The 26,466-nt window shown below is 38.5% G+C and overlaps 1 protein-coding gene across 1 annotated transcript in view; it reads left to right on the top strand.

The window, feature by feature from the left end:
- The first annotated feature begins 353 nt into the window (after positions 1-353).
- The window catches only part of PTPRO (protein tyrosine phosphatase receptor type O), a 229,350-nt gene continuing 203,237 nt past the window's right edge, over positions 354-26,466 (top strand). The window contains exons 1-2 of the mRNA XM_060167078.1: positions 354-371; positions 511-792. Coding sequence (XP_060023061.1) covers positions 354-371; positions 511-792 — 300 coding nt within the window. The remainder of the gene's footprint in view (positions 372-510; positions 793-26,466) is intronic.

Genomic DNA, 26,466 nt, shown 5'->3' with positions numbered 1-26,466 from the left:
GAAAAAATATATACTTGTGTTATTTCCTCCTGGATGAGTGTGGAACAGAGAGAATGAGTGTTTAAATGGGATGAAGAGAGTGGAAATGGGAAGGAGTATCCTCCCCATCACACACACACACACACACACACACACACACACACACTGAACTCCATCACTACAATCACAACCACCACTTCCCTCCAAGTGTTAGCTGAGAGCAGATGTAGGAAGATTGGGAAGGGACCGGTGTGTTTGTTTCCCGAGTTGCTGAAGAGGAGTCAGGGAAGCCCCACAGAACTCTGCGTCCCAGGGACTGTGGAAGAGGTTGGGGCGGAGCCTGGAGTGGGGCTTGGGAAGCTGCTGTCACTTTTATGAGTCCGCAGCCCACAGTGAGAGTATCTCTGCTGCCAGACGACCGCGGAGGCTGGGCGCAGGGCCCCCGCCTCTCGCTCACCGCGCGGCAGCCGCGGCGGCTGCAGCGGAGCCTCGCCCACTCCAATCCGCACCCTCTCCATCCTTAGCTGTTAGAGAACGGCAGCACCTGGCACGTTCCTAGAGGACCCAGGGAGCAGAAAGCGAAAGGGAGCTGGCGCGGGGGGACTGCACAGGCAGCATGCGCCCGCCGGGAGCAGCCTCGGCGCCCAAGGTCTGAGGCTGCAGCCCCCGTTCGCCATTGTGAGCCGCCGGGGGAGCCAGCCGGCGCCACCGTTCCCCCGTGTCCCCGTCCACGCCGCGATGGGGCACCTGCCCGCGAGGACGCGCGGCGGCCGCCGCCTCCTGCCTCTGCTCTGGCTCTTTGTGCTGCTCAAGGTAGGGGACCCCCTCCCCCAGCCGCCGCGGTCCTGCCTGCGCCCGCGCTCCGGCGCCCTCGCTCTGTAGCGGGGGAGCGGCGCGCCCCGGGTCGCGATGGCCGGGCTGCTGGCAGCGCCCCCGGTGCACGCTTTGTTGTCCTTGCGTTTACGTGTTCTCCGCGGGCTTCAGGGATGGGGTGGAAGGAGAGGGAAGTTTGCTGCCTCCGGCTTTCCCCCTTTGTGCTCTTGTACCGCCGCCGGCATGCGCGTCAAAGGTGGGCTTGTCGGATGGTGCTTCCTCCGACAAAATGAGATCACTTTCCCTTCTGGTCGCTACTGCACCCCGATGCTGCTTAACCTTTTCTCCCTCCCCCAACGGAGTGAGCGGAGGCTTTGCCTTAATTTACCTTCTGCTGGAATTATACACCGGGGGCCGAGCTCCGCGGCCTCAAATGGACTGCCGGGGCTGGGTCGTGAGCATGGTTTTCTTTGACTAAGGAATGTCAGCTTGAGCCTGGAGAGGACTCCCCTTCCCAAGTCCTCATCTCCAACCTGAGAATACCCTTTACAAAGTCTAGACTTTCCCCCGCTATATTTACAGAGGATGCTACCTCTAAATTTCAATGGCAGACATCTGTATAATTAACTTTTTCGTGTCTTCTTTGGAATGTCCTGCTTCAGGGTTTAACTCTGAGAAAAATAGACAAGGACTGCTTAAAAACAAAAACAAAATACCCCTAGTTTGACAACTATACGGTGCATAATTTTTTTTAAAGAAATTTAAGCTAGATGTCTTTGGAGAAGTGTCATGAAGTAATTGTCTATCACTCGTGTCTTCCGTGTGTCTACTTTAGTTCTGTTATTAGTCCTTCTTCCGGCAAAGCAAACTCAAGTACGTCGACAGGTGACCGGGAGCTATCCTTTCAGCACCACAGTGATATCTACCTTAGAAATGGACGAAACATTAAAGGATGCAAATGTCTTCTTATCAGTCACTTCTTGCTCATATGCACCCTTAATCGGGAATGTCTGACAAGGAGATAGTGGAACGGAGCCAACGGATTGAGAAGAGCATCAGTTTTAAATATTCCATATGTTCATTATCTTAATGGAAAATAGGAAAAATAGTTTCCGGAAGAACCAGCAGCAGAGTGCCTAAATACGATTCTAATAATGTATTTAATATGTTTTTACGTTTTCTGAAGCTATCAACAATAATATTATTTAAAATCTGATAAATAATAAGCTTGGTCATATATTTTCACTCTAAGAGGTTGCTCTTTAAGCAGACACCACAAATGTGTACGTTTTATGAACATACACAAACTATGAAGTTTTCTATTAATTTTTCTATTTGTCATATTCTGCCATAACTCTATGTCTATGCAACACTTTTCATGAATGCAAAGTGAGAAATTGAACAACCACACATTTTGCTATGTATCAGCTAGGACTTACACATACGACATCTGATCCAAACCCAACCTTTGGCACTACTTCAGGTTTCTATTTGAAATCTTCATAGTGAGTGAGAATTTCAGAAATGGTCAAATGATGGGCTTGGGAGTATGGGTAGAGTGCCATAAAAAATCTAAAACTTTGTAGCAAAAGTTCTAATCAACCTTGATATCAGACTGAGAAATTGCAGTCAGTAATGGCATAGACTGTAATAGATGTTCACCCTGCTCTACATAATAGGTGTTTTCCTGCACATTTGCAGTTTAGTGTCAATTATGATAAACTGCATCACACAGTAAATACATTAATAAAGCCGGCCTTTTAGTAAATATTGTAATGAGACAAGTAATTTTGTAAAGCAAGTCTTTACTCTTTATTTTATGTAAATGCAATGTTTTATGTCAAATGGATATAAAGTATACCAAAAGAAATATATATATATATATAGCCTTCATATAGGTACACTGAATACCCGCCATATGTGCCAGCCAGTCTTCCAGGTATTTCACACATGCTATTCATTCACTCATTTTGTTACAGTTGACAAGAGATGTTCAGAGTGGTAAACTGGGCACATAGAGTAATGCATTTACATTTTGGAAATAGTATATTACATGGTAAATTGGGTTCATAGTATAATCTTTCCATAATTTGGAGATGCTTTTGCATTCAAGGTCCTGAATAAGTGTCAGTAAAACAGACTTAACATGCAGGTGGTGATAGAAACATAACATTCCATTATTAAATACCGAGTTGTCGATTGAATATCAGTGATAAAATCTAAAAAGGTCTATCTGTGCTAAGTCAGAAAGAAACCATTTCCCCAGCCCTCCCCCCAAATCACTGTAGTTCTCATTATGTCAGACTTCATACTCTGTATGAAGTATCCTCCACATGAGAGTGAAAATCCCTTAAAGCCATAAAGTTAGAGAAATTCAAATATGAGGCTTGATTTGTAGTTTTATCTTTTCCACAAATCAGAAACAAGCAGCTGGACATAAGTGGTGGGAAAGTCTGAAATTTTGAATCTGTAAGATTGGCTATAACCAGTTTCATTGAGGTAGCCTGAAGGTGCCTGGCTAAGGAAGCCTTCGTGCATTGTTCCCTATCCATGGCTTAATGATGGGCACATTTAATCAGTCATCACCAATTGTTTAAATCATCCACTTTGTGTTATGAAGCTAATAGCTGCATAATTGATGTTTCATAAGCACAATGTTGGTTATGAAAATTTCTACTTTCATATCAATATTGATGGTATATTTCTATTTCTAAAAACAGGAAACAAAAGAACTCTGTTATCAAGTATACTGGGAACCTACCAATCTCAAAGTCTTCTACCCACATGTGAATGTAAATCGAGTAGTATTTATTGGAGTATTATTTATTTATTTAATCACCAGATAAATACTACTTCATTTAGATTTTCCCTCTCATACATCTTCCCATAATTTTAGTAAAAACAATGTAACTTCTCTCACCTATCCTATCTTTGCTACACCTCTCCTTGAAAATTGCTTCCTATATCAGTTCACTCGACATCAGTATTTTGTCAACAAAGAGGTAAGTTGTAGCATATGACATCATAGGAATTTAGATTCTGCCTTCCCTGAAACGGTGCTCATTAGCAGTGAACTGGAAGGTTTCCCTAAACTCACAGGCTTGGCCAGAATCCTTCTTTCTTTCTGAACCTCCTCTTTATATTTCCCTCCATTTCTGCTCTTACGCGATACATAATCAAGGAACATTAAATTTGAAAGGGGCTCGGGCTTCCCTGGTGGCGCAGTGGTTGAGAGTCCGCCTGCCGATGCAGGGGACACGGGTTCGTGCCCCGGTCCGGGAAGATCCCACATGCCGCGGAGCGGCTGGGCCCGTGAGCCATGGCCGCTGAGCCTGCGCGTCCGGAGCCTGTGCTCCGCGACGGGAGAGGCCACAGCAGTGAGAGGTCCGCGTACCGCAAAAAAAAAAAAAAAAAAGATACCAAGTGTGCTGGTGGTGTCCATTCTCCTCCAGATCAGTCTACCTCCTTCTCCACCCTCAGTGCCAGGGAGCTTCCCTGTAAAGACTGCTTCTTCAGGATCCCTTGCCCTTTGGCCAGCAGTGAGTTTGACTAATAGGAGGCACTAACAGAAGATTACTGGTAGGAGTCCACGCTGGCTGGACCCTGATAGTCAATGGCTTCATCGCCTCTTTCAACCCTGTAGTCAGCTCCTCTTTCAAGGCCAAGTTCTGGCCAAGTTCCAGAAACAGCTTCCTCCCCTGGTCTCTTTAGGGTAATAGCTTCTTGCTGCTGTTCGTCCCTGGATACTTTATCATCCCTGTTTAGTATCACTACTCCTGCTCTACACCTTAATTAACAGTCTCTTGATTAAACTCCATAGATTTCCCCTGAGTGTCCTGCTGGGACCTCCACTGCTGTAGTACATGATGAGGTTAGTGGAGGATCTTTTGAATTTGAAGTGCCTAAAAAAAGCAGGTACTTAGATATGAGTCTGATGTCTAGGGGAGAGGTCAGACCTGGAGATGTGAATGGGGATGTCCCAGCAGAGGGCAAAGGAGATAAGAGCAATGGGCCAGGGTGGGGCCTGAGGAGCAAGTAACATTTACTAAGGAGCCTTAGAAGATGAAGAAGGAACAGCCAGAGAGGTGTAAGAATCAAGGAAAACCAAGGTCTAGGAAATTTCAGGTGAGAGGGATTGGCAAACTGCATCAAATGCAATGGAGAGGTACTATAAGCTAAAGTCTGGAAAATCTTTGGATTGGGAAATAAGTAGGCTGTTGGTCTCTCAGAGCTTGGCAGGGGTGGTATGCTTCTAGGAGTAGAAGAGTTGAGAACTGGCCTTTTGTTAAAAGGATCGGCATCATTGGGTCAGAGAGACCTGATTTCAATCTCAGCTCTCTGGACTGTGCCTTTTACCAATAGCAGGATATGGGGGAAATTATTTCACCTCTCTGGGGTCCCTGTGGTGATTGGCTATGTTTATCTCAGAGGATGATTGTCAGGAATAAGTGAGGTAATGACCATAACATATTTTAAACAGTGCCTAGAGTACAGTAAGCACTCAGTAAGTGTTGTGTCCAAAAAGAAAAAGAGAAAGAAAGAAATAGGACAGTAAAAATAGCCCAAAGCAAAAGTCAAAGAAGAAGAACAATTAAAAATGTCTAGAGCAGCATCTTCCCAAGTGTACTCCATGGAACATTAGAGACTTAAAATGTTAACAGATATTATTAAAAATAAACACTTCTGTGCTGACATGAATTTGGGAAGTAATCTGTTTAACTTTGTTTAAACTAGTATTAATTCATTTATTATTATTTTTTGTACCAGGATTTCTTAGAACCTTCACTATGTTAATATGCATTGTGCTTCCAGTAGGAAGATATAGTGTGTAGCATTTCCCAAGTTTGAGTGCAGAATTTTTTTCTAAAAATGATTCATGGGAATAGTGAATACACTTTAAGAAACAATATCTATATTTGTACACTAGACACTTCTTCTCTTTATCTCTCTCTTTCCTTAATGAGAAAAGTAACTTTAATGATAGGGGAAACATGCCAGTAAGATCAATCATAGTCTAAATCTCAGAATCTGAAGAATTTGCATGAAGGAGCGCAACAATTTCCAACTTTCTTTTCAAGGACTGATGTTCAACTCTCTTGGAAGAAAAAAATGTGTATATTTTCCTTATTTTATGGGTTGCGCTAACTCTGGGTTTGGTAACTGTACATACAAAAATTTCTTTGGCTTTTGACTGTTAAAAAGATAGAAAATTAATTTTAACACGATTTTTAAATATGATTGTCTTAATATATGACTTAAGAGAACAACATATTTTGTTCAGTGTATTTCATTGAATCATAAAACTATACTTTTCAAAGATCGTCTAGTTCAATACTTAAGCTGGTACTTAGATCTTCCTCTAATATTACTGCCAATTGGTCATAAATGGTGAAATTACTATCAGCTGAGAGGTGGCTCTTCCACTTTTGGACAGTCATTTTGTTGTTTGGTTTGGTTTGCTGTTCAGATGAACTATTTCTGGTTGTATCTTTCACACATTACTTCTATCTCTGTTTCATTTTAGTATGACACTAGGTTGTGACTGCTCCTGCTTTCTTGCATGTTCTGAAGACCTGCTTGCCAACAGACTTGACAGGTTATAAAGATAAAATGTGAGAAGCTTGTCATCTCTCTGTCCTGTCCTCAACTCTCCATCATACTGCTTTAAGCTATTTACACCAGTCCAAGATTTCTGGCTGCTGTCCTTTCTTCTCTTTCATGGCCACAATAGCCAGTTGGGTAGAAGATGATTCTCATTCTTCCCAAAGGTGTTCTGTGATGAACTGTGGTAAGGGGCTGAGAGTGCCAATCTCTGCTCAAAGGGTGGTTCCTTAAAATGTCTTTCCTGAACAGCCAATCTAAAAATCAACCCATCACTCAAATTTTACCACTTTTACCCAGGTTTATTTTCTTTAGAGAATGTATCACTCACTACATGGCATTATATTAGCTCTTTATTATTACTTAACTCCTCTATTGGAATGCTTGTAGGTTCCATGAAAGCAATGTCTTTATCCTTTTTGCTCACTGCTGTATCCCCAGCTGTTGGAAGAGTGCCCGGCGCAGGGTAGATGCTCAGTAAATATTTGTTGAATAAATGGATGAATATTGAATGAATACATAGGGTGAGAAAGGTCAAACGGGAGTTATGGGACAGACTCGAGACAGAGGAAAAACAGGTTGCAAGCGTGCAAGTTCAGGGAACAGAGACGATGCACAGTGAGATGAACTAGGAGAGAGGGTCCATTGGGCAGGCAGTGCTGAAGGAGAGAGTGTAGTCGCAACGGGGAGATAATCTCGAGATGCTGTTCTATTGGTCTTGTGGAGGTAGCAAAGGATTTATTACCACAAGTGAAAATAAAGTCTTTTAGACATCAAGATAAGGTTCCTCACACATTTTTTTTTCTTGCTATTGTATTGTCAGAATCAACCACTGGTAAATGGTGTGTCCTCAAGCAATGAATGGGTTCCCCTGTGTGGCAAATTCTCATCTGTAATGAAGTAAAAACAGCTTTTTTGATCACTTATTCTCTATTTTATTCATTGTGCATAAAATTTACTTTAACTTGTAAACAAAGTAGTTTTGGGGTTTTTCAAATCTAAAAATGTGTTCTTTTTTGGCTCTACAATTTGAGAATATCAAAAATAAAAATAATTTTTTACATAATGTTTTTTCTTTATTTTTCCCTCACAATGTATATTAATATACTCAGATTGGATCTAGACCTCTGAAGGCATTTCCAGAAACTCACATGACTGACTGAAGCTCAGATGATCATTGTTATTTTTCTTCAATCATTAAAACTTATGAGTCCCTTTATTCCTTAAAATGATATTTTTTCTTTTTTTAAATGCATATTGCTACCTCACAGAAATTTTTTTAATGGATTTCAGACAATGAATGTGCTTTCTTGTTTAAGATCCCAATAGGTAATTTTATATAGAAACAAATGATAATTTTCATACTCAGTTGAATACTAGATAACAGATATTTTATTATCCAAACATGGACAGACAGTTAAACAGGCTGATTAAATTAGTGTTGTAGTCATTAAAATGTTAGTATATATACACCAAAAATCTGGACTGTCAAGATTTTCAAATGACTAGAATACAAAAATGTATGCATGGAACAAGTACTATTACTTACACTATTTCGCTAGAGAGTTGAAAGGTATTACACTGTCTTGTAATATACTAACTTATACCCATAGTCTATTACTGTATTGGTAAAGTGTGGAAGTTTGAGTTAGTTGTAATTTTTTTCTCTATGACTTTAATTTTCTTTTTGTTTGTTGATAAATCAATATCTCCTATAGAGTCAAAAATACAGGAAAAATTGTGATCAGATTATTTGTACACTCACATAAATGGCTAAAAAGAGGTTTTCCCCTCCATGAATGTATAAGGAGAAGTGCACCTAAAGAGTATAAAAATAATATTAACAATTCTGCAATTAATAAATTATTATTTTTAAGTTTAACAATCTTCTTTTTTTAGTATCAAAACAAAATTTCTGGAAATCTCCAAGAACACATTTATATGAGTCTCTTTCTCTCTCTGTGTGGTGCATCAGAATTAGGCTAATTGTCATACATCATTCTTTGTCTCAGATAAACCAGGAATTTCCTATTTAAGTCAAGTTGGTGGTCCAGAAAATAGATAGTCTCGTAATATTGCTTTAGGATGTCGATTTATTTTGATGTTGTGCTGAAAACTAAAGTGTAATCCTAAAAATGAGAGTGTTCTTGACAAATTCCACAAAGTACAACCATCATTTTTACAATAAGGGCCAACAGCGTTACCATAAGAAATACCTTATTACTTGGATGTACTTAAAATTCCTAGATGTTATCTAGGAAGAAAAATTGACTTCTAAAGTTTCTGAATGTTAAGTTGATTAATAAGGTGAATAATAAAAAGCCAAGAGAATTGTATAATGTCTGTAATGTATTATTAAACAGTGAGTCATTTGGTCCTCCTTAAAGGATTTTAGAAAAAGCTAGGTTATTATAGTGTTATTTACATATAAAGATAGTGATGGGATGTGGCCAAGTTTATTATGCATCATTATGGGGACTTTCTTCTACAGTTTCCCCTAACTAAATTACACTTTTTAATTAGTCTTGCAGAAATAACTATAGGTCTCATTCAAAATGGATAGGTACTTGGGATTTTTAATATGAAGGTTCTGGTATTATCAAAACTGTGCTAAAATGATTGCAACAACTTAGAATTAAGCACTATGGACTTAATCTTGAAAACTTAGCTTATGTGCTTCTTTTTAATTAGGTAAAACTGTTAAATCTGCTGAAAGTCAGCCCCGCTTTAGAGGTGCTCCAGGTTCTTTCCTGTTGCCACATCTTTTTACTTATTTTTTGAAGGCTAATTGGAAACCTAATGAGACTCTTTCGATTAAAATTCTTGTTGCTATGCTGAGGCCTCCAATTAGCCTTTTCACCATGTGGTTTCTTGTGGTTCTGAAGTAGGGATTTCTTAATTTGAAATCTCAAAGTAAGTCTGAATCTGGCATGCATCACCAACCATAAGAATTTTATAATGGATTAAAAATTTGAAAACTAATACATGTTCACTGTGGAAAATATATAAAATACAACAGGCAGAAAAGGAAGAAAGTAGCCATTCCTACATATTCAGTTCTAAAATAACTACCATCTGGGGGACATATCATTCCAAATTTTTTTCCTATGTCTGTATACTGGAGTGGGTATGTAAAAAAAAAAAATAGTATCAAATTGTCCCACTATTTTAGCATGCTCTTTTCACTTAAATGTGCTATGATAATTTTTTCAGAACCTGAGCATTTTCGGTCCTTTTCAATTTAGGAATTAAGCCAGGGGTCTGAGGTTCAATTATATTCAATTCCCAATTGTACTTTTACCAGTGAAGGACATAGGGGTGATCATAGGTATTGATTATGACCATGAAATGTTGGAGATCATCACCTACATGTATGCTTCCCATTAGTGTGATTACTTCAGAATTAGTCACATAGAAAAACTTCAGAGGCTATATGGACAGGCATTTATTTTCCATTTCTCCACAGCTAAATATAATGCATAATAAAACTTAAGACTATAGGCTCTGTAGTCAAAAAGGTACAGGACTGAATTTTGGCTGTGCTCTTCCAGCTGTGTGTCATTTGCTAGTGTGCCGGCCTCTTCACTGAAGACAGAAATTAGAGTGACTGCCCAGATCACCATTCCTCCAATGGCCAAATCTGCCATCTTCTCCAACACCTGCCATCCTTTGAGGAAAACTCCTTTTTAATCCTTATGGTTGGAAAGGATCCTACTTGACCTTAATACCCCGGACAGTGATCAGTCAAGGGGTGAACCCTGACCTAAGCTAAGCACATTTGGGGACTGCACCTGACTACTGTCTTTGAGATTGGCATGTGATCTAAGCCAAACCTATCAGAATCCATCCCTGCAATTACTTCCAAGCTGGCAACAGTAGGAAAGAGTACTCTCCTCTCCAGTTGTGGAGCTATGACATGAGCTAAGACACAGGAGCTAAGTCATGAGCCTGAAAGCTGTCCCCAACCATAAAACTGAAACACAGGAAGGAACGTTTTCTAACAGAAAAGGAGGCAGCAGAAAAGTAGAGACTTCAGCAAGACTATCTTTCATTGCACAAACACTATCTCATTTCTCATACTCTAGAATCACTCCACTGATGCTCAGAGAGATTACAAAACAGCAATCTACAAAAATGCAATTCTACCATAGCCAAGCAGGCATAGCAATGCTTGGAATCTTTAAGAAATCTGAATCTTGTACACCTGAAACTAACACAACATTATAAATCAACTATATCTTCTACATCTTCTAATCAACTATTTTTTATCTTCAGTAAAAAAAATAAATCTGAATCAGAGTGATTATATAATTTATCATACCAACTGCGGCACTTCCAAGACTGAAGGGAATCATTATGCCAGGACAGCAGACATAAATCGGCCTGTTCTGGGAAAACCAGGACAGATGGTTACTCCTTCCTGAATATACTAACAAACATATTTGATGCAGTATGGAATCACTAGCTCCTCACCCATGTCACCCATCTCTGAAAACTTCTGCTCTAAACAAGATGATTTGGCTGTGTAAGAGGAATTGTAATTCTCTTCAGCAAAAAACTGAAGCTTGTGCAGGAATGTTTATAGTAGCTTTGTATTAACCAAACACTGAAAATAACCAAAATACCCTTCAATAGGTGAATGGTTAAACAAACAGTGGTATTTCTCTACCATGTGATATTACTCCTCAGCAACAAAAAGGAATGAATTATTGAAACACACAGCAACTTGAACGAACCACAAGAAAATTCTGCTGAGTGAAAAAAGCCAATCTCAAAACGTTTCATACTATCTAATTCCATTTATAAAATAGCCTAGAAACAACAAAATTATGGAGATGGAGAACAAATGGGTGGTCAGCAAGGATGAAGGATTACATGGGGTAGAGGAGAAGGTGTACCTGTCTGTGAAGGGGTGGCATGAGGGAGACTTGTGATAATGGAACAGTTGTGTATCTTGATGGTTGTGGTACTCACATGAAGTTATACTTGTGATCTAAGTGTGTAGATCTACACATACACACACACAGATGAGTGCATAGTCACTTGTGGAAGCTCAGTAAATTTTACGGATTGGACTGATGTCAATTTCATACTTTGGATATTTCCTTGTTTGGGATATTTTCTTGTTTGATATGCAAAATATCAACATTGAAAGAGGCAGGGTGAAAGGTGCATGGGACCTTCCTGTACATTTCTTTGCAACCTCCTATAAATCTATAATTTTCTCAAAGAAAAAGGTTAAAATAACTTTATTTAGTTTGTTTTATCTTCTTCTCTCTCTTTTATTTGTGCCTGGCCCTTGCTAAGTATTTTAACTGACTAACTGGCAGATATAGCCTCTTTCTGATGAGGACAGTCTCTGAAAGACAATAATTATACTTGCAAGGGAGAGTAAGGCTATCTAAGCAAATGTGAAAAAGAAAATCAGGAAAATACACAAGGTCCTCAATAAAACTATTAGCTGCAAACTCAAATGCATTATGAGAAAGACTGCCTATTGAACTATGTTCTTACGAGATTTATCTATTGAATTCTGGAAAGGAGCAGGTATTAAGGCATTCCCATACCACCAATGTTAACATTTTCATAACTCTTCAGAGAATCAGTTAAAAACGGAGTCGTGGAAATTACCATTTGGGGAAGTTAGGACAAAATACTTTGATTGATGAAGTAATGTCATTCTTCCGTTCTTTTAACAATTATTAAATAACATATCTGGAAATAATATAAATAAATCAGAATGAATTCGAAAGTTATAAGAGGAGCTTAGGCGGCTTGAGTAAAACAGGGGAGATGGATGGAGGATATGGGAAGGTGAATAGATGTTTAAGTATTTCAACCAATGAATCCTCAAACATGTATGAAACTGGACATGTAAGGAAAGTGCTGTATTCATCATTTTTAAGAGTGTAAAACAAAGTTATGCCCTTAGGAAGTCTGTAAGGTAAGGGAAAATAACATAAACATGTTACATGTAAAAGGGCTATATGTATACGACTTCCTACTTGTAAGAGAAGCCTCAAGTAGTTATATACTAACTTCCAAAGGAATGAGACAGACAACTCTATTCAGTCAAGTGCCTTTCCCTTCAGGTAAGGGAGAATGCGCTTAGGCTTGAGGGAACACTGGTTTCACGAAGGAAGACAAATTTTGATGTGAACCTTATCCGTTGCAATTCAGATAGACAGACTAGGTTAAAGAAAACACTCCAGATGGGAGAAACAGGGGAACAAGAGTAGGAATGTGAGAAAATTGAAGTCCTGTTTAACAAGGTTGAATAAAAGCAGGAAGAATGGATTCGAGTTGGAAGCAAGGTGGTTTTGCCCAGCCATGAACTTCTGTTCACAACCTTCTGTTCAGTAGTGCTGCAAAGGCAAACATTAAAATGAGCTTTAGTTCAGCAGTGGTGTGCAGGAAAAAAAATGATCATACCTCATTTTAGCTTTAATTGCTTTTATAATTCTGAATTTGCTGTTAAATGCAAAATGCTTAATTCTAAATACGTATGCTCTGTCTTCATTTAGATAAAATAATCCTCTGTTGCTTGGGTAGTTCAGTAAATTAGTCCCTAGACTCAAACTCCCCTGGATCATGTTGTTTATGCAGTAATCTGTATGCACTCTTAAAGATAAATGGAAAATAAATGGATTTTTTTCAGAGACAAGTCATAACTGTCAGCATACTTTCAAATGTATATCCTCCATGTGTGACATCAAAAATTGCCACGTTTATTATAGTAATTATTATTCACATGTATATTACCCCATACCTGTAAAATTTCTTCTACAGTTTTATATTTTATTTAAAACTACGAGTTAAAATTACATTTTGCTAGCCAAAACTAAATAAAAGATCTAAACCTCTGTTATGTAAATAAACAGGCTGCCAACTCAGCAATCGATGAATTACCGATAGTGCCACATTTGTATATAAGGTATGTCCCAAAGGAAACAACCAGTATAAATATATTGGGCACAAATCAGAAGTTCTTCCAAACCTCACTGCCTTACTGAGAATGATGGTGAAGATACTGATAATCACTACCATTTATTGGATGGCTGCTGTTCAGAGGGCATTCTTATATAACCCCGAGCATCGTTATCACTACTTCAGTAATGGGGAAACTGAGTTTCAGAGAGGTACCGAAGCAGTTAAGAATGAAACCTTTGTTTGACCATAGAAACCTCTGCACACTGTCCCATACTGTTTTGTGTGAAAACTCTGGCATGACTTTTATTTCCCCACTCACTAGCTTACCACTTCTGCCTCTTCTTCTTCCTCTAGAAATATCCTGAGACACAGGTGACCGAATCGGTTTCTAAGTCCTTGGTGGGGACTGCCATCTGAAGAGAAGTGGGGTATGGGGTAGTCCTTGGAGACAATGGATTCCTGGTCATCCAAAATGTTTCCTGCAGTTTCTCCTTTCTATCAGTCTGTGAGTCACATGTTCCTAGACCAAGGCCTGCTGACTGTCAGAGGACTCCTGCAAATTCACGAGTGCCAGGTTTATGCCTTTGTTTATCACCTTCTTCAGTTTAATGGATCTGTGGCGTCTGAGCCTTGTTAGATAATTGCACAGAGCTGAAAGGAGTGGAATGTGCTGATGTGGAGAGCCCGGGTTTCAGTTTTTGTACATCCAGAGCTTTCAGAGTCAGTGCTATAAGCACGAGGGAGAATTTTTTGCCCTGGCTTTAGAAACCTGCATGGAATTGTGTGACTCGCTGCTTTATGTGACATTTACACCTCAGACAGGCTTTTCCCTCCATGAAAGATACCACCTGGACAAAAACAATTTTAACATTAATGTCTTCCTTTTGATTGCATTAGATTTGCAAATTAAACAGATTAATGGCCGTGTTCTGTGTTCCTCTCAGCTCTTCTGTTTAATACTCTTATCTGACGAAGTATAAACAGAAGACATAATTAATTACTCATAACTTTCACGTCAAGTTGAATAAAAAATTACCTCCCCAAGAGGCCCATTATGACATATCTGACTGTTCTGTGAAATTAGTTTTGCAAAGAAAAAGCATACCTAAAGATAAGAGTTTTGTTTGTTTTTCTCTACTTTTTATTTAACTTACTAGAGTATCTGAAAAAAGATATGGAAGAACAACATTAACTGTTAACATAATTTTAAGGAACTTACTTCATTTGCCCAAGGGCATGTTATTTTTCTTTTAAAAAAATTTTGCGTTTGTTCATGAGACACTAAACCCTGTATATGAACGCTATAAAAATGACTATGCTTCTATAGAAGGAGGGTCCCAGAATATGATTACTACCCCTCTAGAATCTGTCCTGCTAAGAAAGTTATTAGCCAAGCCAACTATGGCATACTATCCCCTCCATAAATTGTCTGAAACTTGAGCTGGGTAGTGTACTACAATGACTGGAAAAAAAAATAGAATAACTGTACAGCCATTTCTTCTGCTTCGTCTGTCTAGAGCTGATCTGAATGAAATGATGTTTCTGCTTTAACTGGAGAGCTCAGCATTTCATATTTAGCTCTCAATCTGTTTCATGATAATTTTTGAAGGAACAAACTGCTCATGACAAAATGTGCTATACTATTATTAAAGGTGTATTGCCTATATAGATTTCTATCACTTTGAAGCAAAATGATGGCTGTGAAGAAATTTTGAATGAGCATATTTTCTAAGTTTTAATAGCTATTTAACAACATGTAGTATATGCCTCAGGTTAGAGAAAACCAAGTATTTGATGAAAAACATGTAAGAGCTATCAATAAAACAAGGCAACATAAAGAAAAGATAACTTGCCCACAGTCACTTAGTCATGTCACCTCTCTGTAAAAATGAGAATCATAATCACTTCCACCTCCTGGGATTACAGTGCAGCCCAAATGAGATAATCTGTGAAAGCACTTTTGTAAACTGTAAAGCACAATTTAAATGTAAAATATTCTTATTAAAAAATAATTGCATCCCCTGTTTCATTTGCTCTGGTATAGGAGTGTTTTTCCTTCCCACATTTATATGTAACTGTCCATGTGTGTAGGGTGTATCATGAAAGACTATAATTAATACTTTAATATCAATACATTCTTTTTCTTCTTAGAAAGTAAAGTTTGCCATACCCAAGTTAACTTTAGGTCCCCTGTAATCATGGCTTGATCACATAAAATTTATTAAATGTTTATGTCTCATGGCAAAATGTTTTCACATCAGCTCTACCTCTTATCTACTGATCAGATCATTCCCATAAAAAAGTGATTTTTCACCTAACTTCATGATATAATATTGTTGAGCGTTCTATTCATACAGTGTTTCTATCCACAATCACTGATCATCTTTCATATATGTTCAACAATAATTCATTCTTTCTTTCAATGAACATTTACAGAGCAACAATTGTATGCTAAATATTGTGCTAAGCGTGCACTGTCTCCTTGGGCTTCACTCCTCTGTGGTATAAATGGGTTCATATCTACAGTAATAACTCCAATTATAAAGGCTCATGAGGCATCTGCCTTCTTTGTACAAAGTGCTCACTCAGCATTTCTCAGACTATAGAGTGGGGCATTAACTATGGAACCCCAGTTCTTCTAGGAACCACATCTGCCCTTCCAGGCCCTACCTTTCTCTATTAGACTCCCCCCAACTCCACCAGGTACTACCCCTGCCAACTCCAACACCTTCCCTGACGCACTCAAAAATATGGGAAAAGAATCTAAAAAACAGTGGATGTATGTCTATGTATAGCTGAATCACTTTGCTGTACACCTGAAATTAACACAACATTGGAAATCAACTATACTGCAATAAAACTTCTTTTAAAAAAAGAAAAATATTTCCATCCCTTTGATAGCTAAGGCTTTCTTACTGGGTCAAGCATGTGTTTTTTGTTTTGTTTTGTTTTTCCCCTCGTAGCTTATCAGCTGTAAGCCAATGGAGTTCTGGAATTCCTGTCCCACTAATTCTTCAAGCATGTGTGATTTCCATTTAGACAGAAGCTTGGATCTCCTCCCCCGAATCCCCATCACATTAACAGTAGCAAAAATTACTTATCTGATTTAATCTTCCTCTTATTTACCTTGTCCACTTTCCAGTTGAGTTGAAGAAACTAGTGAACAGTGAAATAATCAAGTGCTTAGTAGCAAGCTGGAGGATTAAAAAAAAATGAAGACAACATAACTACAAAGAAAGAAAAAAGCCTGTTTTAAATGCATTCTGTGACCTTTTAAAAAGTTTGATGTCTTAAGTGAATGTAAAAATAGATACAAGGTCAAAGTTTATTTATATTTGATACTCTGTCTCAGGTATTTATAAATTTCTCAGTTGTTGAGATATTAAAAATTACTAAAAGCTCTATTTATCTCAGAAGTATTTGTGTTTTATATTAAATGTCCGAAATAAGTACACATTTTACAATTCACAATTTAATTTTTAAAAAGAAGCTTTACTGTTTTTATGAACACATTCTAACATAAAGAATTTTTATGTGACTCTACCTAATCTTTATCATGTCCTGACAAAAATAGAAGGTAAATATAGAGACCAAGCTTGATGTCTTGAAAAAAAAGGGAAATAATAATAAGAAATTTGCACCATTTCAAAATTTCCACTTTTTTTTTTTGTTTTTTTTTTTGTGCATTACGCGGGCCTCTCAACTGCTGTGGCCTCTCCCGTTGCGGAGCACAGGCTCCGGACGCGCAGGCTCAGCGGCCATGGCTCACGGGCCCAGCCGCTCCACAGCATGTGGGATCTTCCCGGACCGGGGCACGAACACGTGTCCCCTGAATCGGCAGACGGACTCCCAACCACTGCGCCACCAGGGAAGCCCAAAACTTCCACTTTTGAACATTGTTAATGTTAAAAACCCCAGAATTATGGGAACATGGACACTATGTCATACTGCGAGTGTAACGCTTGCTGATTACATTATTTTCAGAATAATCAGTGAGCGTAATAAAATGGCTCTAAAATACATTTGCTTGGAAATTTAAGTTCAAAGAGAAAATCACCTTCAAGTAATATGATGTATTTCACAAACATGGCACTGAATTTTTATAGCATGCTTTTCCAAAGGATTACCAAATTCTACTAGACCTCCTTCTGCAGAAGTCTTATAAAACTTGGCTATATACAAATAAATCAATGAAAATAATATCAATTTCTTCCTCCTAACTCAGTAACTTAAGATTAATAAAACACCTATTAAAAGAGGTGAAAGCAAATGTGGTATGTGTTGTTGAAGTCGTTGCATATTGTAAATTAAAACTTCTATATGTGATCTTTCAGATCATATAAAATTCGTATAATTATTTCCTTAATGAGATTTTCAAACTACTATATAGAAAAAAATGTGTTTTGAGTTTGTGATTTCATGGCTCTTTTCATATGCTGATCTCAGTTCAATATCAAGTCTCTCTCTTTTCACAAACCATCTGGGAGATTGACAAGTTGCATCTCACCAGATGGCCTAACATACAAACCTCTCACTTCCATGGCAACATACCTTCATGATAAATCCTGGAATGCTTTGATACAATGTCCCTTCTCAGGAGGAATTCCACAGCTCATGGCTTTAAGGTTCATCATTGCCCACTTCATTTCCCAAGGTTGAAATTGGTTATGATTTCCACTGGGCGCTAAACAATTCTAGGGCACAGAGGACTAAAGTGATTCTCCCATCATCCTATCTTTCTACAATTTCTCTTCTTAACCCATCTCTCTCTCTCTCTATTCTCTGGTCTATACTTTTATTACTACTACACTTTATATAGAGACAGTCCTTTCTTCTTTCTTCCTTTCTTTTTTTCTCATATATAAATCATTGGAATATATACATTAAAGCGTCAGAAAGTAACTACACGGTTTTGAGCTTTGTGTGAGGGAAAAAATCTTCCTGAATCTAGCATGCAGCTTGTTTATATCTTGTAACAAAAAATTTAATTGCCTGTGTCAATTATTTTATAGAATAACTTAAAAGTTACTGCCTGAGAAGAGACTTAAAAGTTACTGCCTGAGAAGAGACTCTCAAGGTCCTTCTGTCTTCCTTTTGTCTTTATAAATATCAGGGAGGCCCTAGAGAATTCATGAAGGACAAGGACATGGAAAGGGGTCTTTTTGCTTTCCAGTTTAGAACCCCCTCATAAGTTTTAAAACTTCCTCCAGCTATTTAGTTTCTAAGAACAAAGTGTGAATCAGAAACTTGCACAAATATATCAGCCTTATTTCTCTGGTGTCTGGGCATCTTTCTTTTTAATATATTGGATTTTAGCTTCTAACGTTTTGCTTCCTTTTCTTTATTCTTTTTCTTTTGGGGACTTCTAGGCTTTAGTGTCTCTGTATTCTCCAACAAACATATGAACTGCCCATATCCTCAAATCCATGTTCTGAATGTCAAGGCTGAGTCCCTGCTAAGTTTTTCTCATCCAACAGTAATGGGCTGTCGTAAATGTACTACCACTAACAACAAACCCTATCACACAGAACTTTGCCTCCAGGAATTTTATTTCAAATCTCCTTTTTGCTTAAGTTTTCTAAGTGCTGTCGTATGTATTATTTTATTTCTCCCATTGCATGCCCAACTTGGATATGATAATAGTACACCTGCATCATTTTTATGTGTGGAGGTTTGCTTCTCTCTCTATCTGACGCAGAGTCATAGGAAGTTGTCCACAGCTTGCCAGAGACAGAAAGAGCTTGAGGGATCCTCAGCTCACCCTAATCTGATATTGATCTCAGACAAGTTGAATGCTTCCCTCGGGTGTGATTTTGTATACCAGAAGAACGTCAGTCAATCTTTCCTAAGAATCCTGCATGTTCTCTTCCATGTGGAGAAAAGGAGAAATAAGATGATGAATGAAAAAAAAAAAAGATGATGAATGAAAGAGGACTGTCTTGATGTAGTATTGAATAGATTCATTCCAGCCTGGGGAATGAACTACCACTAATTCAGTTAGCCAAAGGATAATGGAATTGAACAAGATGAAAATCTGTCATCTCCTCTCCCTATTTAAAACACATAAATGGCTTTCCACGGTTCTTTGGAGGAAATCCACACTCCTTCATAAACTTAGCCTCCCTGGTTTATGACTACTCCTCTAGTACCATTTCTTCCCCAAGCCTCACTTTTTATGCTGTGGTCATTCTGAACTTTTCTCAGTTCCTCAACATTGATACTCATTCTTACCATCTTCCAGGCTTTTGTATATACCATTTTCTCTGCCTGGAAAATTCCTTTTTCCCACATCCTCCCCTTAACTCAACAAGTGCATATTCATCCTCCACGTCTCAGCTAAGATGACCCTCTATCCACAGACCATTCCTGACGCTCTCCCCTTCTGAACTGGGAGAAGCATTTAAGTTTGTCACTGCTCCCTGGAGCTCTTCTCCATTCCCTTCCTCTATGTCCATCTGGAAAAGTCCTGTTTATCCCTCAAGACACAACTTAAGATCTCCTCTTCTTTGAAACCATCCCAAGCACATTCCAAATGTGATAGATTTCTTCCTCCTTCATGCATCACTGTAACTTGAAGATATGTCTACCATTGGTTTAATTCCATTGTAGTGGCAATATTTGTCAATATGTTTGTATTCCTGACCAGGATGTAATATTAACTTTCAGAGGAAAAAGCTTTTCTTGGAGTATAATATGCCTTTATTATCTTTGTATCCCCAAATCTGTTCTTTTCTATCTGTACTTCCTATGGGTGTAATTACTTAATTACCTGTCTCTAAATTATTCTGTAAGCCTTGTAAGGGAGGGACTGTGTTTTATTTACCACACTTTATCTACCACATTTCACAAAGCTTGGCACATATAGACACTCTAATACTTTTAGAATAAAAGTATGAGTTTGTAGTAACTTCATACAAATGATAAATCTCTCTGTAATAAGTCATGAAGGAACGAGCAAGAGACTCCTGATGGCTTTACGTAGACTTTACTAATAACATTTATGATTTACGGTAAATCAGTGATTGTAAAGAAATTCATTTGGTCTATTTGGTTATAATTCATTTGCATGATTCCATGAAGGGCAAAGATCTAGAAAACATAATATCTAGAATTTGTTTAAAAAGTTATAGCAAATAAATAAGACAAGAATATCAAATTGTTTAATTTATCTGTGGCCCTATAAAATTGCCTAATATACACCAAGGGCCTAAATACTATTGTCATCTGCATACATTTATTTTGTCACTCAACACACTATTTACTGATCACTTAAAATATGCTAGGCTCACGTGGATGGACCTAGAGATTGTCATACTGAGTGAAGTAAGTCAGGCAGAGAAAGACAAATATCATATGACATTGCTTATATGTGGAATCTAAAAGAAAGTGTACAAATAAATTTATCTACAAAACAGAAATAGAGTCACAGATGTAGAAAACAAACTTATGGTTACCAGGGGATAAGGGGGGGAAGGGATAAATTGGGAGACTGGGATTGACAAATACACACTACTATAAATAAAATAGATAACTAATAAGGACTCACTTTACAGCACAGGGAACTCTTCTCAATACTCTGTAATGACCTATATAGGAAAAGAATCTAAGAAAAGAGTGGATATATGTATATGTATAACTGATACACTTTGCTGTACAGCAGAAACTAACACAACGTAAATCAACTATACTCCAATAAAATTTTTTTAAAATATATGCCTCTTTTAAGAGGCAGAATAATGGTGCCTCAAAGATGTCTACACCCTAACCTTGGAATCTATAAATATGTTACCTTATACAACAAAGGAGACTTTTCAGGTGTAATTAAGATTAAAGACCCTACAATACTGAGATTATCCTGGAATTCCAGTTGGGATCAATCTAATCACGTGAATCCACAAAATTGGAAGAAGGAGGTAGAAGTATAGCTCAGGATGCACTCAGAGAGAATCTGCCATTGCTGACTTTGAAGAAGAAGGGAGTCAGGCACAAGCCAAGGTGTGCAGCTAGACTCTAGAATCTGGGAATCTGACAGCCAGCAAAGAAATAAGAGCCTCTGTCCTACAACTGCAAGGAATTCAATTCTGCCAGCAACCTGGATGAGCAGAAAGATTTCCTCCTAGAACATCCAGAAAGGAAGCCCTGCCAGCACCTTGATTTTAGCCCAGTGATACACATACCAGATTTCTGACCTATAGAAATGTAAGTTGATAAGTGTGTGTTGTTTTAAGTTGCTATATTTGTAGAAATGTGTTATGGCAACCATAGAACACTAATACAGCACTGTACTAAACTCTTGGGGGAGAACAATGATTAATATACTGTCTTAGTCATAGTCTCTTCTTCAAGGATTCTTGAAGACCACAGAAGAGTCTGGTCAGAAAAACAGATTCATGGACAGACAAGGCCAATGTAATGTAATTAAACCTACTACAGGAATATATAAGTTTTATGCTTCACAAAACAGTGATGGCTTTAAGGAAGGAGCCAGCTCTATTTGGAGTGGGATTACGGAAAGTTTCAGAGAAGAGAAGACAATTCTACGATGGATCTTTAAGTGATAAATGCTACTTTTCCAGTCAGCTGGATGGATAAATGGATAGTACACCTGTTGGTAAGACATTAGTCGAAGAAGGGGTGCAGTTTGAGATGCAGTAAATAGATGGGTAAGTGACTTAGTTATCATACAAAATGTTTTTGGATGTATAATGTGAAAAGATGGGCATCTTAGAAAGTTTACTGTAGCAGCAATGTGTAGAATAAAGAACAGAGAAGGGGCGAGTCTGTATGCAGGGAGACTGCTGCGATATGCTTAGCAAGAAAGGATGAAGTCTCTGCTTCCTACCCACTACCATTTGCCAGAACTTTATTATGTACTAGCAGCTATACCAACACTTTACATATCTAATCTAATTTAATCCCTATTCTTCAGTCCTGGTAAAGTAGATGTCATCTACGTTTCATAGATTAGGAAATTAAGCTTAGACAGACACACCCTCCAAAAAGATATGCTCCCCAAAGCGGTAACGAAAATGGGATCTAAGCTCAGGTGTTAATAGGGTTAGAACGTGCACATCTAGTCCATTCTGCATGACAGGAGCAGGGGACAAAAGCAACGGGAGAGAATGGAGAAATGTAATAGGTAGAGTCAACGGGGCTTAGACTCTACTTAGAGTAGATGTGGTAATAAAACAGAAATTAGGGTTTACTACCAGTTTTCTGACTGTAATTGTTAGATTAAAGATGGCACTGTTAACTAACAGTCCATAGAAGAAATTTTCTGAGTCAGGGGCAAGGTAAAAGTTACATTTTGGGTGACTTTAAGGTATAAATGGGACGTCCAAGTAGAGATGTATAGAAGCCACTTCGATGTGAGCTCAGAACTAGGACATGGGTTGAAGATAAGGATTTGAAAATCATCTACCTACCGGTAACTTTCATATACTAGAATATTTCATATGAAAATCTTGGAGAAATCTCCTGTTTCTAAAGGATAATGTATGAATCTACCCATAACTCTGCTCTAAAAGAAATTCTCATCTGAGGCTGGAAGACGGCTCAGCCTAACTCAGTGTGCTGACTGCCAGACTGGGGCTGCTGGCGGAATGGCAGATGACCAAGTGGCCTGGGATCCTACCTGTGTGTCCTGCCTGACAGGGTCAGAGCCCTGTTCCCATGGAAGACCCTCTATGCCACACGGTTCTGTTGCATTGCCAACCAGCGTGAATGTAAGCTTTTTCCTCTAGATAAAATTTTAACCCCTTCATGAACATATGGACTTCCCACCCCATCCCCCAGTTAGCTGCATATCTGTTAATTAGCAGACTGACAGCTCAGTCAAGAAAACAGCGAAGGCCGGTTTTGCAAAGAATTGTTAAATCTGGTTTGAGTTTTCTAGTGGAAAATGAGAGAAATTTAGGGCCATACCGCTCCCTGTTCCCTGAACAAAATCTTTTAAGTGAAATCATTGCCTTCAAATATTCTGATACAGGATTTCTTGAAACTGCCTGGTGACTTCATTAGAGGGAGAAGCAGCCACTAACTGCAAAAGACTACCTCTGTTGTACCAGACACACAAGAAGAGATTTTCACGATTGCAGAGCTATTTATACACAGCCAACTTCTGTCCTCAGTTCACGCACACACACACACAACTCCCATTGATATCAATGGAAGCTACAGACATGTGGCTGGAACAGAACTTGGCCCACGGAGCTGCAAGGCTTGGCATTCTTTTGCTCACTATGACAACTTCAGTACTGGATCCCTTAGCATATGAGCTTTTAGAGGAGAGTTCTTGATTTCTTTTTTTCTTTTTCCCTCATCATGGCCTTGAGGTACGAAAGGGAAACTTGAGAAACTCCTGGCAGCAATGGGTTCCTTGAAGAGAAGAAAAACTGTGACCTTCCAAATGTCTAGATTCAAAAACTTGACAAAATAGCTTCACTAAGTGTTGAAGTCCCCAAGGCACAGACTAATGGTCTGGCTTCAGAGTCACCCTGGAAATAAAAGCAAAAGGTATCTTGAAAGAACTTTTGAACCCATCTTAGTAAATTACATTTACAAAATTTTTGTAATTAAATTTTTGTAAATTAAATTCTCAAGTCCAGCATTTAATTTACAAATGACATATTCCAATAAATATTTGAAATCTGTCATGAGTATGTACATTATATTCTTTCTTATAGGAATTGTTCCTTCTCTAGTCCCAGTGATTCTGTTGGTACTGTCAGCAAGATTCCTGCCTCCATTATAAGGTTATATGTCGGGCTGGGCAATCAGGGTATCCAGTCCCCTTGGACACAAGAATTGGCAGAAGTGGGCATGTGAACCAAGGAGAGATAATCGTGTTATGCTATTTTAAAGATTTTACAGGGGCACAGGGAAACTGAGACTCTCCTGATATCAGGAGATGAAAAATACAAAAACATTTAGCTCTCTGGGCTAGTTTTCTACCACTTAGAGAAACCTTGACACATAATGAAGCCAACAAAAAGAAAAGTAAAGATATTAAAGAAAAAAGCACATATTTGATGATATCATTTGAGTACCTGGATCCAGCCATGCCTCACTGGATTTCCACAATACAAAGAAAATAAATCCCTCTTATTCTTAAGCTGGTTTGAGTCTCTGTAACTTGTAACTACAGAGATTGAATAAAAAACTTTGTTCACTTAAGAGATTCTCTCCTTTCCCAAATATATTTTTCCATCCCATGCAAACAACCATATTTCACCAGCTCTGAACATACCAAAACTTTCCTAAATAAATAACCTCAGAGAAAACTTGTCATTTGCAAATTACTGCAGATGCTCTAAATGTTAAAAGAAAATGCAAAGCACACCATGTCTCCATGTCTCTGCTCTACAGGGAAATAGGAAGCCAGAGGAGGCCCAGGGAGAGCCACAGGCTCTCCCTGTGGAAGTGCTTTAAGAAGCATCCAGTTGTCTTGGGTCTTGGCTTTCACCCAGTGTGGCACCTTGATGGGGTCTGAGCTCAGCATGTAGCCCTGGTAATGAATCTGGCAACAGGGAGAGTGTGTTACAGGGCTCATTCCACTTGACCAGCTGCTATTACGACATCAATCTCCCCAAATTAGTTGAGGGCCATTTTTAGAGAAAGTTAGGAACTCTTCACGGTTGGTAGCTATAGAAGCTACTATTTTCAGAGAAACGAACACCAAGAATACAGGAGTAAGCGGTGGGATTTTCAGAAGTGTGAAAGTCCAGTGAGAATGCAAGTGTCTTCTGCCACTGTGAAGTCGTATTGCTTCGCTCATTCTAGAGGAATGTGATTCAGCTTTGCTGCACAAGAACTGGAAGAAGAGCTTACATAACCAGATTTAGTTATCTTTACTTAGCGTAGTGATGAATCCACATGGAACCTTAATAGTTTCTCCGTGTGGTAGATTCCCATCAGTCAACCAGAAAATATACGTGTTAGGAATATATATCTACTATCTACTTCCTGAGGAATCTGATTGTTGAAGAAATAGTCTGCTTTCAGCATGGTCTGATTTCTGGTACCATTATCAATGTAGGTTTTCTCACACATGATAACTCAGTTTACAGACATTCACCTTGATACTCCTATTCATATGCAGGGTACAACCTCCACTAGACATTGAAGTCTCCTCACCACACAAACACACACACACACATACACACATCATAAAGCTAAAAATTGTTCAAGTTTAAGTAGTTTCACTATCTAAGAGAATCGCAAGCATTTATTTGACTAGAGGGGTGACAAGGAAAGCTCGTTTTCCTTCTATTTCAAAGTGTGTGTTTATTTGTTACTGAGTAATAACAAGAGGAACCATTTAAAGTTCCTTGTATAGGTTTTCTTACTGAATACTCACAACAGGTCTATGAGACAAGTAGGGTGACCCCCATTTTGCAAATGAAAAAAACAAGGCTCAGAGATATGAAGTAACCGAGGAAACAGGTTTGACTCCAAAGTCCATTCCCCATAATCACTAAGTAAATTTTAGTACATTGTTGTGTATTTTAATCAAACTTTATAAAGGGTCCCTAAAGACCAAAATCCTCTCTGCATATAGTTACCAGCAAGCCACTCCACCACGCTGCATATTTTCCCCCATACCTTTCCCTTTAGTCTAAACGATCTTCTCAATTCTATGATTTTTGAAAGTCTAAGTAGTAAAGAAATTTAGAGGAAGGAGGCTGAAGGGAGAGAGAAAGGAAGAGAGAAGCACAGACTGAAATGAATTTAGAAATGAAGGCGGCTATGATTCATATTGGTGATATTTCTCTGTGCCTCCTAACGGGGCTCTCATCCGAGATGGACCTTTCTTTGTAGGTTGGGTTGAGTATCATTCTGCAGTTCTCATTGCTTCACTCCCAACTCTCTTCCCTTTCAAAGGACTGAAAATAGTGACCAGAAATGATCTTTTCCATCATTAGTCATAGTTGTTTGGGTTTCATGTAAGAAACTGTAACTGTGCTCTCCCATCCCACTGATTTCCATGTTCATTCACAGTCTTAAGCAGATAACTGGGCTGTGAATCTCTCTTTTCTGCCCAGGAACAGCCCAGTGCTTGCTGGGTAATTTTAGTTCTCACAATTAAGGAAACACTTCAGTATGGACATGTATTACCTGCTAAGACTTTTCCCGAGAACCAAC

The sequence above is a fragment of the Lagenorhynchus albirostris genome, chromosome 11 (assembly GCF_949774975.1).
Source record: "Lagenorhynchus albirostris chromosome 11, mLagAlb1.1, whole genome shotgun sequence".
NCBI classification, from domain to species: Eukaryota; Metazoa; Chordata; class Mammalia; order Artiodactyla; family Delphinidae; genus Lagenorhynchus; species Lagenorhynchus albirostris.
This window is presented reverse-complemented; position numbering and strand designations above follow the sequence as displayed.